The 16118-nt window shown below is 36.5% G+C and overlaps 1 protein-coding gene across 1 annotated transcript in view; it reads left to right on the forward strand.

Moving 5' to 3' along the window:
• The window catches only part of LOC107588089 (myosin-IIIa-like), a 26703-nt gene extending 11681 nt beyond the window's left edge, over positions 1 to 15022 (forward strand). Inside the window, exons 8-21 of the mRNA XM_016276100.1 lie at positions 1380 to 1421; positions 3123 to 3194; positions 3373 to 3453; positions 3543 to 3748; positions 4171 to 4282; positions 4363 to 4525; positions 4609 to 4695; positions 4790 to 4913; positions 6530 to 7682; positions 8105 to 8249; positions 10947 to 11038; positions 11122 to 11162; positions 14377 to 14562; positions 14776 to 15022. Coding sequence (XP_016131586.1) covers positions 1380 to 1421; positions 3123 to 3194; positions 3373 to 3453; positions 3543 to 3748; positions 4171 to 4282; positions 4363 to 4525; positions 4609 to 4695; positions 4790 to 4913; positions 6530 to 7682; positions 8105 to 8249; positions 10947 to 11038; positions 11122 to 11162; positions 14377 to 14562; positions 14776 to 14890 — 2619 coding nt within the window. The 3' untranslated portion in view covers positions 14891 to 15022. The remainder of the gene's footprint in view (positions 1 to 1379; positions 1422 to 3122; positions 3195 to 3372; positions 3454 to 3542; positions 3749 to 4170; positions 4283 to 4362; positions 4526 to 4608; positions 4696 to 4789; positions 4914 to 6529; positions 7683 to 8104; positions 8250 to 10946; positions 11039 to 11121; positions 11163 to 14376; positions 14563 to 14775) is intronic.
• Positions 15023 to 16118: the final 1096 nt, after the last annotated feature.

Below are 16118 nucleotides of genomic sequence, written 5' to 3' on the forward strand. Positions count from 1 at the left end.
AATTTTTGGGAGCGAACGCAGTGTTTTTCAGGGGAGCAGAATCGTTTCGCGAGAGATTGCAAACGGTTGCGAGCGAATGTAAATGTTTTGTGAGTGAACGCATCATTTCTTGGGGAAACACAATAGTTTTGCAAGAGATGGCAAATGTTTTGCGAGCGAATGCAAAGTTTTTTTGGAAAGCAATAGCTGTGCGATAGATTGCAGATGTTTTGCGTGCGAACAGTTTCTCAGTGGAACGCAGTAGTTTTGCAAGAGGTTGCAAATGTTTTGCGAGAGATCGCAAATGTTTTGTGAGCGAACGCACCGTTTTAAAGGGGAATGCAATAGCTTTTCAAGATCATTTAAATGTTTTGTAACAAGTGCAAAGTTTCTCGGGGGAACAGAAGTTTTGTGAGAGATTGCAAATGTTTTTTGAGCAAATGCAATGTTTCTTGGGGAAACTCAGTAGTTTAGCTAGAGATCGCAAATGCTTTGTGGGTGAATGGAAAGTTTCTTGGAGGAACAATAGTTTTGCAAGAGATTGCAAATGTTTTGGAGTGAATGCAACGTTTCTCAGGGGAACGCAGTAGTTTTGCGAACGATCGCAAATGTTTTGTGAGCAAACGCAACGTTTTAAAGGGGAAACGCAGTAGTTTTGTAAGAGATGGCAAATGTTTTGGAGCGAATGCAGTGTTTTTCAGGGGAACACAATAGTTTTGCGAGAGATTGCAAATGTTTTGCGAGAGATTTTGAGTGAACCCAACGTTTTAAAGGGGAATGCAATAGCTTTTCAAGAGAATTTAAATGTTTTGTAGCAAGTGCAAAGTTTATTGGGGAAACGCAGTAGTTTTGCTAGAGATCGCAAATTTTGTGAGTGAACACAAAGTTTCATGGGGGAACACAATAGTTTTGCAAGAGACTGCAAGTGTTTTGCAAGCAAATGCAAAGTTTCTCTGGGAAATGCAATGGTTTTGAAAAAGATCATAAATGATGATAAATGAGAACACAAATGTTTTGGATTGAACACTGTTTCTCAGGGAAACACAATACTTCTGCAGAAACATTGAAATATATTTTTTCCTCCCAACACATATATTTTTTCCCCATCACCATGCACTGTTCTGTTATTCCTACTCTACCTTTAAGACTTCTATATGTAAATGATCTGTGTTATGATTGGATAACCTCAAGAAATTGCTGAAGTTGCTAGGTGTTGATGTTTAAATGTGGGCATTCATAAGGTAGTGGGGCTTATGTTTTTGCTAGGCGCTTCAGTGGTTTCACTTTTTGGAATGTACTAATTTTCTTTCCACCTCTATTTTGTCTCTCTGTCTTTCCATACTCCATACCCATCAATGACATTTCCATTCCTCCTTCCTTATAATGTCTTCTGTCTAAAGCTGGAGGGTCTTATGTTGTTCAGTATTGTATCATTCGGTGAGGTAATGATCCTGTAGTATTCGTGCTGTACATTAGAGACGTGCTCATAGAGGATATGCACCTTTTGCCAGCCGGCACTGTGCTCACCGGTTTTGGGTGTGTGTTTGTATATATGTGGGTCTTTCTCAGGAAACTGTGCTTTTTTATCATTTTATTTGAAAAAGTTATTTCTGAACTTTCAAGAAATCGTTTTTTTTTTCCCACCTCAGGCACAAATTACCAGGACAGTACTACCTTAGACATTAGCTGATCGCCTTAGGTTGATGCATCCTTCCCATTTTCAGATTTTTCCCCTTCTAGTTACTATACTGTTAATCCCAATATTGGAAGGGGGAAAAAAGTTAAAAAGTCAGCTGTGCCAGAAATTCACGGTAAAAAATATGGTGTCTATGTTTCAGGTATTACGGGATGGCATATCTGTGCCTGTATATTTTACAAATTTAAACATATTTCATTATAATGTGATATAATGTTAATATTCTTTCCTAATTAACTATCAAAATCAGTATATTATTTAAACCCTTTAGACATTTACATTTGAATTATAAATCTATAGTAATATATAGTAAATTGTAATTCTATTGGTTAAATGAAAGTCATTAACTAAACATAAAATATAACGTTAACTAGCCATTTATCATTACTTTACAACACATTACATGATTTACAGTGATTATACTCAATATTTGAACCAATTATATTTTTATTTGTAAAGTTCTGTAAAACAAAAATACTGAAAAGATATTGAAATGAGTTTGATGAGGCCAATAAACATTATGAAATACTGATAAAGACTGAAAGAGAAATTCACCATGTGAATTTAATGATTATGATTTCAAAAATAAATTAAAAGGGCTAATGTGAGTATATGCACATTTACATGTTTTATGAAAATCAAACATTTAACAAGTACAATTTTGTTTCATTTAAAAGTGTATTGCAAATATTGCAACAAAGGTCTGTTCGTTGCATCAGTAATCATGGAGACATGCTTGGCACCATTTCCTGAAAATGACCCATGTCTGTGAGAATGAAAGAGTATCTTCTCATGTGACCCTACCAGCTGTCTAATAGCTAATGCATTTGTAGATTGACTGATTTACAGCTTGATTAGTTCATATAATACACATTAGAATTGAGTGTCCCTGTGGAATTTAGGAGAATTGCCTTCATGTGTTTATGTGCAGTCGCATTTTAAAAACATCTACTTGTGTTCCAAATTTAATGTTTTTTAGCATTTAGTTTATTATTCCCAAGAGAATTATTAAGAGAACACATGAGCTACTTAGAGCTCACATTCAGGTTGCACTCTAAAATGAATGAGGGTTTTAAACATATTGAAATGATCTCTTTGATGAAGACCTGCATACATTACCATTGATTTGCATATATAAGCATGCTATCTTTAGAAAATGTCACATGAAAGATTCTATCCATTTTAGCCCACGTAAAATAAAAGCACCTGTGTCAGTGTGTGATTCTGCTTTGTGTTCAACACTGAAACACCTTGATAATATAGCCTGGTGAAATATTCATGGCCCTTTCAAACAAGGACTTTGGCCTTATTGATGATTGAATGCTTGTTAGATTGCTTTGCAAATGAATCCTGCAGTTAATTTCATGTTATTTCTTTACTATATATAAAAAAGTTTTGGATTCAAATCAGACTGTCTTATCACAATTTTTATGCATTTATTTTTCAGTCTTCCTCTCGGAAATTAACTCCCACCCATGACAAAACAATGCTTGCCTTGCCTGTTGACACTGTACAAACGGTGATTGTGTGTTTACCCTGACCTTTGGCTTTGTTGTATAAGATTTTCCAAGAGGAGACATGCATAAATGTATTATAAACAGATCATTTTATGTTTATATAAAAGACCCCCAATATCCCTTCTGTAGATTTTCATGACCACATGTTTCCAGCATGCTGAATATTTTATGTTTGCAAAGGCGGAGAGCACAGGAGACACCACACATCACCCCAGAGAGACCACCAACATGAAGACTCAAACTGTGGCCTCTTACTTCAGAGTAAGACTTTTGAAGACCTAATAATGAGAAGAACCAATAAAAATCGTCACTCCTGATCACAGTCTTGCTTTATTCACTGTACTTTGCAGTATTCTCTAATGGACCTGTTATCAAAGATGGTGGCAGGCCAGCCTCACTTTGTGCGTTGCATAAAACCCAACAATGATCGGCAAGCCCATAAGTTTGACAGGGAGAAGGTTCTAATCCAATTACGCTACACTGGTATTCTAGAGACGGCCAAGATACGCAGACAGGGCTACTCTCATCGCATTCTCTTCAACAACTTCATTGAAAGGTTGGACTGATACTACATATCACTGTGTGTCAAGTGCATAAACCCCTTTTCTACCTAAATGGTGTTTATGTTGGTGCTAGAGCCAATACCAATACTCCCATCCCATAACTGGCCTGTGTTTCAAATGACTTGAGAAATGAAAAATGACATGGTGTGACTACATAACCCCCCTTCAAACAAAGCCATCATGGAACCCATTATAGCTCATCGTGATCTTTGGTCTTAGTTTTGAAAACTTATTTTAATATCCAAAGTAACAACCATCAAAACTGGCGAGAACTACCATTTAACAACCAATAATGGACCACCTCTTCCGATACTGGCACTAGCACATTGCTGGTGGAAAAGGATTGCCTTTTTAGACCATAATTTCTCAATTGTTATGTTCAAAGTTGCCTTTTACTAACCATTGGTCTTTTCAGATACTCTATATTGGCATTTAGAGCCAATGAGGAGCCAGCAATGAATCCTGAGACATGTGCTGTTATTTTGGAGAAGGCCAAACTAGAGAACTGGGTTCTAGGAAAAACAAAGGTTTGTGAATGTATGGCATTAATAACTGCAATTTTTTTTTTGTTCAACCAAGTTCCTAAGTCTGATGGTTATATGTTCAGGTATTTCTTAAGTACTATCATGCGGAGCAACTGAATCTGATGGTGAGGCAGACCACGGACAGGATTGTTCTGGTCCAAGCATATGTACGGGGCTGGCTGGCATTTAAACGATACCGTTTGGTGCTGGAAATGCGAGAACAAAGTGCTGTGGTGTTGCAGTCAGGTGTGCTGATGTTGTTGTTGTTGACTAGATGTTAAAATGCAGAATACTCTGCTGAACAAGCTCTAAAATCTCCTTTCTTCTAGCATACAGAGGACACAAAGTTAGGAAAAGAGTGGCTGATGACAAAAGCAAAGCAAAGTCAGAAGCTGTTATCACACAATTCCAAGCAGGTAAGACAAAAAATATTACAAATGTATTGAAGAAACTGAACTAAATGAGTTTAGAAGGAAAAGACTTGCACTAAATCATGGCATCTTCATACAGTTTGCAGAGGATATCTGGCAAGGCAGAAATACAAGGAGTTGCTAGATGAGAAGAACAAAGCTGCTGCAAAGATCCAGGCCCATTACAGGGGGCACAAAGAGAGGAAAAGCTTCAAGAGGAAAAAGTAAGTCCTGTTCTTATTCCAGATGGTTTTATCTTCCTACTTGTAGATTATCTTAGAAATAAAATGCAACATTTTCAATCAAAGGTTCATCAATTCAGTTTAAATTCTATCTCATCAAGCTCTTTGTCTTACTGGTTCCTTGTTCTTCCAAGCATTGTCTTCATTTTCTTGGTTTCATTTTCAGTCTCTCGCTGTCTAACAAAAGGTATGTGCTAACCATACAATTAATACTGAAGTCCTGCAAGACCATTTTACCAAATTTGCAAGATAACATCAATTGCAACAGCTATACCAACTTGTGTTGGTATGAAAAGAGAGAAGCCGTGAAGTGAAACGAGAGACTCCCAGTAATACCGGGATATTGACAACCTTGTAGGGTCATGAAGGTCATTGGTTTTAGTTGGCTGAGTTAAGATGTCTTTCTCTGTGTAGCTTGCATGTTCTGTCCCGCATCCTCTGGGTGCTCTGGTTTCCCTAACAGTCCAATACGTGCAGGATAGGTGAATTGGAGACAATAAATTGTCCGTAGATGTGAATGTGTTTCCCTGGGATGGGCTCCAAGCATCCCAACAACCCTATATTTGACAAGTGGTTTGGAAGATGGATGAATAATAAAATCTTAGACTGCTTAATGCTGTAATTGACAATCAGAGCAAGGTACACATGCGCGCGACTGCTCCTCCCAGTCCAGGGTCGTTTTTCAGTACGCAAATTTTGGACTTGCATCTTCGGTAGTTTGGACTCAGGAGTGTGAACTCCCGGGGATGGGACGACACAAGTCTGGTAATTCTGCAAATGGAACAGCAGCGTACTTGATAATGTAAGTCAGCTCGCCTTGGCTACTGCAATTTCCCTCACTGTATTTACAATAAAACGAAAAATGATATCAAACACTACTGCCTCTTTTTATTTTCATTTAAACATAGGCTATTAATAGCTGCAGAAATGTAGTTCAGGGAACATACATGCATAACATATTAATATATTAATAGAATAAAGACCAAAGATGACCTGTTAGATTTACCCAAAACAAATTATATCTCATGTTTAACCACAACAGAGACATCGGAGCCAGTAGCAAATGTCAGATGGACTAGCCGAGTTGAGGCTGCTCTCATCGGTATTCATAAGTACTGAGCGCCCGCTGATCGCGTGGACCTCACCTCTCCGAAATCGGCGAAGCACATTTTCAAATAGTCGCTGTCTTTACAAATAAACCGCAGATTTGAGTTTTAAACAACTACATTCTTGCCTGAAATACTCTTAAAACTACATTTCATGACACAATAACAGTAATATTTTGAAAATTATGTGATTAAATGTTGGTTGAAATAATGTTGCGTGAACTCAACCAATCAGCATGTTCAGCGCCCAAGTCCCGCCACCGAAAGTTCAGGACCATTGAAAAAGTACTACCTCGCGAACAGGGACTTTCTGAGGGGCTAATTTTTACCCAGAACTTTATTTAGATCCTGGTTCCTGTGGTGGAAACACACCGAGTACTGGCCCAAAGTCCCTAGTTCCTAGGGAAAGTTCCTGCGGTGGAAACAGGCTTATAGAGTAAAATCAAGAATTTAACAGTGCTATGGTAGTATAAACTGATTTATTTTACACAGGGAAGCCATGCAGAAGGAAAAAGCTGAGAAGACAGAGGAAGTGACGGAGGTCCCATCAGAATCAGAAGGTCCAGTTACAGAGGAACCTCCACAGGAAGGAGGTGAAGTGGTAATGGATGAAGCTGATGAAAAGGCTGCTGTGGTCCTCCAGAGCAACTACCGAGGTTACAGAGAAAGGAAGAACTACAAGGAGCATCGGGAACGTAACAAAACTTTAACAGGGGATGAGCTGGGCGTTTCCTCATCCACCCCTGAAGAAGTCACTCCTGGAGAAGATGTGGATGCTATACAAGAGGAAGTACAGGAGAATATGGAGGAAGAAGGGAAGGAGGCTGAGGAAGAGGCTGCAAGTGGAGGAGATGAGAACAATGAACAGGAAGCCAAGGCAGCCACTGTTATCCAGAGCAACTTCAGAGGTCATAAAGAACGTAAAAGACTCCAAGAGGAGGGGAAGATGCCAGTTAGAGGGAAGAAGGAGACAAAGAGTCCTCCAGTTGAAGAGGAGCTTCCTATTCCAGATCCACCACCTCCAGAAGAACTGATGGAATTCACTGAGGACATGGAACAGGAGGATGAGGCTCCAGTTGAACCACCAGGAGAAGATGAAGAGGCCAAAGCTGCTGTGGTTCTTCAGAGCAACTTCCGTGGCCACAAAGAGCGTAAAAGGCTACAGGAGGAAGGCAAAATCCCCAAGAAAAAGCCAAAAGAAGATATGGCTAATCCAGATGCTTCAGAACCAAGCATTTCTCTTGAGGAACTCCCACCACCTCCATTAGAATTCGAGCTAGACCAAGACCCAGATTCCAGTCAGTCTCCAGGGGCAGATGAAGAACATGCTGCAACTGTTTTACAGAGCAATTTGAGAGGCCACCAGGAGAGAAGAGCAGAGAGAGAAGGAGCCACTGGAAAAGAGCAAGAAATGGTTGAAGACATGGAGGAACAGGAGAATGGGGAAGCTCTGGACATCACAGATGTTCAGCTGGAACGGAAGGGGGTAGAAGAAGAGGAGGATTTTCAGGCTGAGGAAGCCAAATATGATGAGGAGCAGGCAGCCATTAAAATCCAGAGCAATTTTAGAGGTTACAAAGACAGAAAGAACCTGAAAGCTACATCACAAAAACAGGATGAGGAAGTGGAGGCACTCTGCAAACAGGTGATTCGTTTTTTGTGTGTGTTTGTGTAAGTTTACCCACAAAGGACAAATGTGTCATCATTTAATCACCCTGATTATCAATCCAAACCTGTATTTCTTCTGTGGAACATAAAAAAAGAAATCGAGATGGCAAATAGTTGTATTGTTTGGCTACTTTTGTGATGCTTTTTGTAATTTTCATAGTATGGAACAGAGCAGCATGAACAATCTGCCAAATGCTGCCGATTTGTGTTTGGTAGATGAAAGAATGTATATGGATAAATATGAAGGTGTGTAAATGATGACCTTTTTTCCCATGGACTAATCTTTCAAAGAGTAGCATCCTAAATATGAGACTTGGTTTAAGATATACATTCTTTGCCTCATGAATTTTGAGGTTTTACACAAAATTCAGTTGATAACATTCTTTGTAACCTGCTCAGGTAACCAAGGTCTCTGAAGATTTCTTATCACTGCAGAAGAAGTTAAATGAAATCATACATGCCCATCAGCTCAACCCCAGCGAAAATGGAATGTTTGTGAAAGGACAACCTATGAATGGTTACATGAGCTACTACCAGCCACCAGGTAAACGTCGTTCATACATTTTGGTCCAGTCATCTCTGATATCTTAGTAATTGTAATCATTGTCATGTTTGTTGACTTTTACGTATACTTTCAAATTATGTCAAAAAATGTCAAATTAAAACTTTTACTTTAAGGTACATTTTAAATCATTGTTTTAATAATCTTTTGTCATGTTTTTAAGAAGTACACTTATTTTGTAAAGTACTTGATCATAATTTTAACTGTGATGTGTTATTTAGTTTTACATTCAATTCATACATTTTAAATGTTCTAATCAACAAATGTGTTATTACAATATGTTTAAATGCATGACATACGTGTTTCAATAGAAATGGCATAAATGTATGCTTGTCAGTACATGGGGCAGTACACTTAAAATTCAAAGACAATAGAATTACATATGGACAATAATTATGTACTTATAATGTAATACGGTTTTTGTTTTTGCACTTCAAGAGTAGCTTTGATTATTTTAACAGAAAACAAAAGTGGTGAAATACAGCTGTTTTTTAAAGATTAAAATAGCTTAAAGTAAGAAATGTTACAGTATAATTATACATTTAAGTACTGAGTAATATCAATTAACTACATATACTTACTATATGGATAGGGTTAGGATAAGGGTTTGTCTTAGGGTTACTTGCATGTAATTATGCATAATTAATTGCTATTAAAATAGTAAGTACATGTAATGTGTAACAAGGACACCTTAAAATAAAGTGTTACGAAAACCTTTACCTCTACCTTAATTCAACTCCTGTAGTATACTTGTTGCTGTCAATTTTATCAGAACGTGAAGTTTCCGTTTCTCTAACAGAGACTGATCTTATCCAAAATTGGATGTCTAGTGCCACAACGTGCAAATTGGGCTCAACAAGATGTGTCATCAGAAATTTTCCCCCAGCTGAGCAAATCTACTGTTCATTTGATTTTTGTTGCGATATGTCTAATTACTTTTTGGAGGATAATTCTTGCCTGATATGCACCTTGTGTCTAAATGAAACCTGATTATTCTGTCAGCAGTGATTATGGTTTATGTGTAGACATGATCTGTTTTCCTGTGAAAGCTGAACTTCTACAAAAATCTTGCTAAAGGGATTATATTTGCTTCATAAATACTGTGGTCATCTGCCCCATGTTTATTAATGATTTATTGTGATTGTAAAATGTCTTTTGAAGCTCCACAGTCAAAATTAATAATCTTAACCAGAGTCTTTTTGTGTGGAAACAATTATTATTGTGCAAATATTATTGTTTCCACATAGAAGTGCCCTTTGAATGGCAGTCACATTTCCATGTACATGAAAGGTCTTTAAATGCTAATCGCATTGCATGCAAAAGTGCCCTGGCAATTACAGCAAGCATTAATATAAGAGCCACAAATTGGCTTTATACCTCTGAGCAATCAAGAATTGCTGATGACCTTTCAAGTGACACATTCAATAAATATGACAAACTCTCCAGCCTGTGCCCGCTGGTCCTGGTGGACATTGATTAATTTTCTTTACACCGGACCTTTCTACATGATAAACAGAGCTTGAGTTAGCAGATGCTATTCAAATAAACCAAAGGTCATTTTTGTACCTTTTGGTGTTGATTGCAAAGAAAATCATATTTGATAAGTATTCTGTCTCGAAGGCTTTTTTAAATGAGTGTTACACTTTTTTGACGTTGCACTTTTTGACAGTACTTGTACTTGCAGTGTACTTACCTAAAAATGTACTTGTAACATAAGGTAGCTACATGGATTAATGTTGTTTTCAGTGGCAGGTTAGTACCTACTTACTTAATATTACCCAGTTATTGTAAGTACTATGGCCTTACTATGTACTTACTTATAAATTAATAATTTGGTACAATGCACTTATTGTGTATGTACATCTTTTTGCATTGTACTTGTATTAATAAATATATACCTGCATGTAATTACGTCTGTAATTAATTTCTGCAGTTGCATTTAAAATGAACCCACCCAAAGAAGACAAATGAGAGAAATTATAGATGTGTTTCCTTCAATAATGAAAGCTAATAATATAATTAATCATTGTAATTAATAATAATAATACTAATCATTGTAACTATTTTACCCAGTTTGTGCAATATGTATTTTTTATGCTCAGTACAAGTTGCATTGTTAGCTTAGCAACTTGCTAACATCAAACTCTGTTGGAGTCAATTTAAGCCTCCTGCACAGTTCAAGTGAGGCCCATGTTGAGCATTTCAAATCAGGAATTTATGAGGTTCAGTATCAGCTAGGATTGTGCCTGCCTTAGAAGGGAGCTGCCTATGTAGACAGCAAGAAAGCTGACTAGGGTTTAGAACAAAGCAGCATTCTCATTCTTACTTTTATTTGTCTGTGTCAGTGTTGGAACATGTTGTGACTGGAAGGCATTTCTGATTGATTGTTAATGGATAATTACAAATAGCAAGGCTCAAGAGTTAAACCATGCCGTACGGTTTGTTCGATGAGAACAAAGGGGTCAAAGGTCAGCTGGATGTTGTGTGCTGATCCTGTTCTTCTGTGTAGCAATGGGGCTCGCCACCAGGGAATTAGTTGTTCTCTTTGCTCCTTATTCTCACAGGAGACCTATAACACTAGACATAAGATTGCATCTTGAACGGGTTTAAAAGTATTGACTTCAAGGTCAAATATTAAATTTTCTGTTGGTTTTCAGCCTTTGTTTTTCTGATCCACAGCCGACACAATGCAGTCACGAACGTCTCGCCGCACACAGCAACCAAAGACCCTGAACACACCAGAGGACTCCACATACTACACACTCATTCATGTGAGTCAGCATCACACAATGACTTGGTTTATCGAAGGATTATCTGGGCTTCAGCTTTAATGATCTTTCTCACACTTTTCCAGAGGTCTGTCCAGGACGATAAAAGGAGGCCAAGAAAGCAAAGGTAAATCAATTAGCAGAAGTGTTATACTAAACAACACTGTGCCCTCTCCTTAGAAGCTGCTGCTTTGCAGACAGTGACAAAAGCTACAGTATGTTTGGAATGGAATACTAGTGTACCGCATACTGCATACGATACACTGTATACTGCCTTTTTTTATAGTATATGAAATAGTGCAGTGAAATAATTCAACTTTACAACTGAAGTCTCATATGTTCACCAAAGATGCATGTATTTGTTCAAAACAGTAATATTGTGAAATATTATAAAAGAATTTAAAAAAAAATATTTCTATTGTAATATATTTTAAAATGTAAATTATTCTTGTGATGTAAAGCTTAATTTCAGCATCATTACTCCAGTCTTCAGTATCACTGAAGATCAATTTTTCTGATATGCTGATTTGGTGCTCAAGAAACATTTCTTATTATAACTGCTTCATATTTTTATAAAGCTGTTATGCATTATTTCAGGATTTCTTGATGATTAGACATTTCAAAAGAACAGTATTCATTTGAAATATTGTTGTAACAATGTGTAAGTCTTCACTATCATTTTTTGATCAGTTTAATGCATCCTTGCTAAATAAGTTCTAATTTCTAAAGAAAACAAAATCTGACTCCAAAATATTGAATGATTTGCATTTTATTTTTGTATTTTTAAATGTAATTTTGTTCAATCCAGTAATCCTTTATTTTGGGGGGGTCTGATCTAATAAAAAGGCAAAAGAGAGATTTTAAAAATGGATCAAATCAAATACATGTCTTATCAAACTATGGATTTTGGTATAAGATATTATGTGTTGGTAATAGATAAATAATAGATGCTGTCCCTAACATAGCTCATAAAAAATTGAACAACATTGGATATAAAGATAAATCTTAACTCACATGAGTTAAAAACAAATTGTATCAGTATTGCCTCCAGTTCATCTTTTAATCTTATTTGCTGTTAAAATATACTGTATAACTATCAAGTCTGTCTAACTAATACATAATGCAGTTACATTTTTCTCAAGTCAGACCAAATGAAGGTAAAGCATAAAGAATCAGATATAAAATCAATAAAAACTGAATTGTAAACCATAGAGTCATTTGTAACGCTGATGCTAATAGCTTGCATATTACGGCTAGTTCCTGTATTTGGCTGTCAGCGGTTAGGCCAGCGTGACATATCCGCAGTGTCACAGCATGTGTGAAATATTGTGTGTGAACATGAATCCAGCTGCTGTGACAAACAGCTCTGACAGACAGACAGGGTGCCGGACGCTTTAGGAGATCACTCACAGACTCACAGTTTTTGCAAGTCAGAGATGGGCAGCAGCATGCATCATTTCAGTATTCATGAAATCAACTTTCATAGTATATATGCTTCTGGTCTTGTTGCGAATGATTGATCAGAACATGCATATTTTTTTCTCATTGAACATCCTGTTTTACTTGTAAATGCTATATGTAACTTGAGGCTTGAGCATTTCATGTTGACTTTAAGAGTGAGAAGGTCAGTAAGACAGACAAATCCCTGGCTCTCTGATAACCGGCTCACGTTCTGTCAGAGAGAAATAGAGGAAGAGATTGGCAGTGGAAAGAGAGAACGCAGAGAGAGACAGGGGACCAATGAGGTATCTGGGGAGAAAAAGGGCAAGCTGAGGACATGCAGGTAATGAAGGTGTACTGCAGTACAAATGTGCAGAACTAGAGAGACGGAGCAAACAGATGTAACAGACCGCTCTGTTTTCCTGAACTGTGTAGCTGCCACTTGAATGAATCCCTCAAAACCGTGTCCAAGTCCAATTTTACCTCAACATCTAAAGAAAACAAAAAGAAATTGTATTCTGCTTGAAGAAAATAAGCATATTTTTGGCCTTTTTGCTATTTTTGGCATTCATTTCATGATGTTCATGATGCATGATCTTTAAGACTGTTTTATGGTAATACAAAAAAAAATATTACATTTTTGTCATTTTTATTTTAATATGTTTTGTATTCATGTTTTGTTTTTAGCATTTTGATCAATTTGATTAGGTTTTCCACACAAATTCTCCATACAATTAATATATTAATTATATAATAAATATAATTAATTCAGGATCAAGTCAGAACACCAAATATTACTACAATAAAAAAAAAACATAAATACTTTATTTTAATGATGATGATGATTATTTTCTTTTTATGGTCATAAATCATCTTTATATGGATATATTTTCTATTTCTATTTTTGGCTTTTTGACATTAATTTCATGATATTTCAAGTTTAGAGCAACATATATATGTTGCTCTAAACTTGAAATGAAACTTGAAACTTTAAATATATATATATATATATATATATATAAAAAAGCTTTATTATTTTAAGTATCTTTATAAAGTATTGCATATTTGTTATTAGTATTATTATCATCATTATTACTATTATTCTCTTTAAGACCCTTTCATGGTAATACAAAAAAATAAGTATTAAATTTTTCTATTAATATGTTTTATATTAATGTTTTATTTTTGGCATTTTCACATTCATTACTCTGTATTTTTTTTTTCTTTATAACAATAAACATTCTATAACTATACAATATAATCATTTTCATATTAATGTATTTTATATTAACATTTTACTATTTCAAGTATATTATTATATATAAAAAAATGATATTAAAACAATAATTGTTTTTTGTTTGTTTGTTAGACAGACAGGAAGTGCATCAGTAGGCCAGTGGGGCTGACTGATATAATTGCATCAGCGGTCTGGCTGGCAGGCCATAGGCTCTTGGCTTCATAGATCTCTGTTTTCATTACATAACGCTGCTGATAAGCCCTGAGACAATGAGTAAAGTCTACTGAAAGAACATTTCCATTTGAGTCCATCACTGCCGAAAAGCCAGTCATGAATCAGAGCCTGTCCTGAAGGCCGTCGCTTACATACTGCAGAACAGCCATGAAATACACTCAATACGGCATAATGGCCACCCATTAATAGCAGCCTGCTATGACAAAATAGATGTTATTTATGATCAGGAGCAATAAACTTTGGCTGAAGGCAAGGAGGGGGGGTTTCGGTAACAAAGAATTCACTAAAATGTATGTCATTCCAAAGTAGATGGAAATGAGTTTGGCCGAACTCCAAAAATAGTCTTCTGAAGGAACAATCAATGACTTTGGTCTGTTCCTCACATGAAGCTAATAGTTCCAAATGCATCTGTTTTCTCTGCACCCACCAGCCCCAAAAGGCTGGACAATGATGACCAATACTACCAGGGTTTGTCCAGCACAAAGTCCACAAGCCTGCCCAGTGACAGACGCCGCTCCAGCAAACGGAGGTCTTCCACTGAAAGAAGAAGCTCTTCTGAGAGACCACGGTCTGATGTCCCCAAATCTGACCTCCCTAAGGACCCAACGGAGAAAAGGTGAAAGAACATTAAACATTTGCATCATTCGGTCTGTTTAACAAATACCATCCTCGAAGCGTTGACCTCAGTGCAGCACACAGCACTGCACATGATAAATGTGTCTGAGCAGAAGATGCAGATATCAAAATGTGAAAACCTCCCCGCTTTCTTTCCCTTTCTCGCTTCATTTCCGTGTGAAGTCACGCTTTATCTGCCCCTCTCTGTCCACAGGCACTCGTTCTCTAGAATGCCCTCTACGGAGAGTCAAAGTGAGGACAACCCTTATGACTACAGAAAGATACTGAGGAAGACCTCCCAGAGACGAAAGCTAATAACACAGCCCTAACCATCAAGCTTCAGAACTGATCAGTGACTGATGAAGTCAGCAGAAAATAAAGGAATTCGGGTTCAGCTAAAAATGACATTTCTGCCATCATTTACTCACCGTTATGTCATTCCAAACCCATATGGTTTTCTTTCTTGTGTGAAACACAAAAGGAGAATTTTTGAATAATGTACCACCTGCTCTTTTCCATGCAGTTTCCATGAGTCGGGTCTGAATCAATGGAGAGGATTCATTCACAAATCAGACTGATCCAGTTCAACTCACTGCTCACTGAAGGGGAAGATTGTCTTTTTTTGGGTGACCTGTTTCTTTAAGTAATACGCCATATTTTCAGTCCATTTATTGTTACTTGGTTTGGTTTTCCATGAAAGCACTGGCTTTAGTTTAAGTAGTTACGTAAATAATGACTACTTAATGCTTTTTGCTGTACAAAGTCTAATGCTCCTTGACTAATCAGAGACTTAAATGAATAGAAATGATGTTTTTTTATGGATGGAGCCAAGGAGCTGATGTTTTGACAAGACATTTGTGCTGCTCTTGCATGATTTTGAACTCAGGTTTAGCAATCGTTGTTTTCTGTACGTTGATGCATGTGTAAGCCTCTCTGGGAATAAAGATGTGTTCTCTTAAAATTGACCTTTGTATTTGCACGAGTTAGGTTATATTTGAATTACTGTCTGTACTGGATTCTTTGATTTAGTGAGTCAGACTTGCTGCCTCATTTATTCACAAACATTAAAATATGCATTATAACAATTCCCCAGATGCACTGGTATCCAAATATATACTTGTTTGAATATATGGATCTGTGTATTCCTGGAATGTCACATGTGGTTTTCTAAATATTTAATAAAAGCTGTAATTAGCCTAATTAAATTATAAATAATGGTTGATGTTAAACCCTGAGCAGACTAAAGTTACTATAAATGTAATTAATACTAAATCAGCTCATTCAGTCTATGCGTCCTTTTTATGTAAAATACATTATATGGTATTATAACATTCTGGCTTTCATGTTTAGATAACAGTGACAAAATAAAAATATAGTTTAGGGATATAGATTATATTAGAATTTTAAACACAGGTTACTACCATTCTTCTAACACAAACTTCAAATTAAATTTCATAACTGATCAAATAAATCAATCTATTTGTGTTTGTATTTTAGTGTGATGCTAATTTTTTTAGAGTATTTACATGGATTGCAGTTGAACAATATGGTTCCACC

The sequence above is a fragment of the Sinocyclocheilus grahami genome, unplaced genomic scaffold, assembly GCF_001515645.1.
Source record: "Sinocyclocheilus grahami isolate Dianchi unplaced genomic scaffold, SAMN03320097.WGS_v1.1 scaffold98.1, whole genome shotgun sequence".
NCBI classification, from domain to species: domain Eukaryota; kingdom Metazoa; phylum Chordata; class Actinopteri; order Cypriniformes; family Cyprinidae; genus Sinocyclocheilus; species Sinocyclocheilus grahami.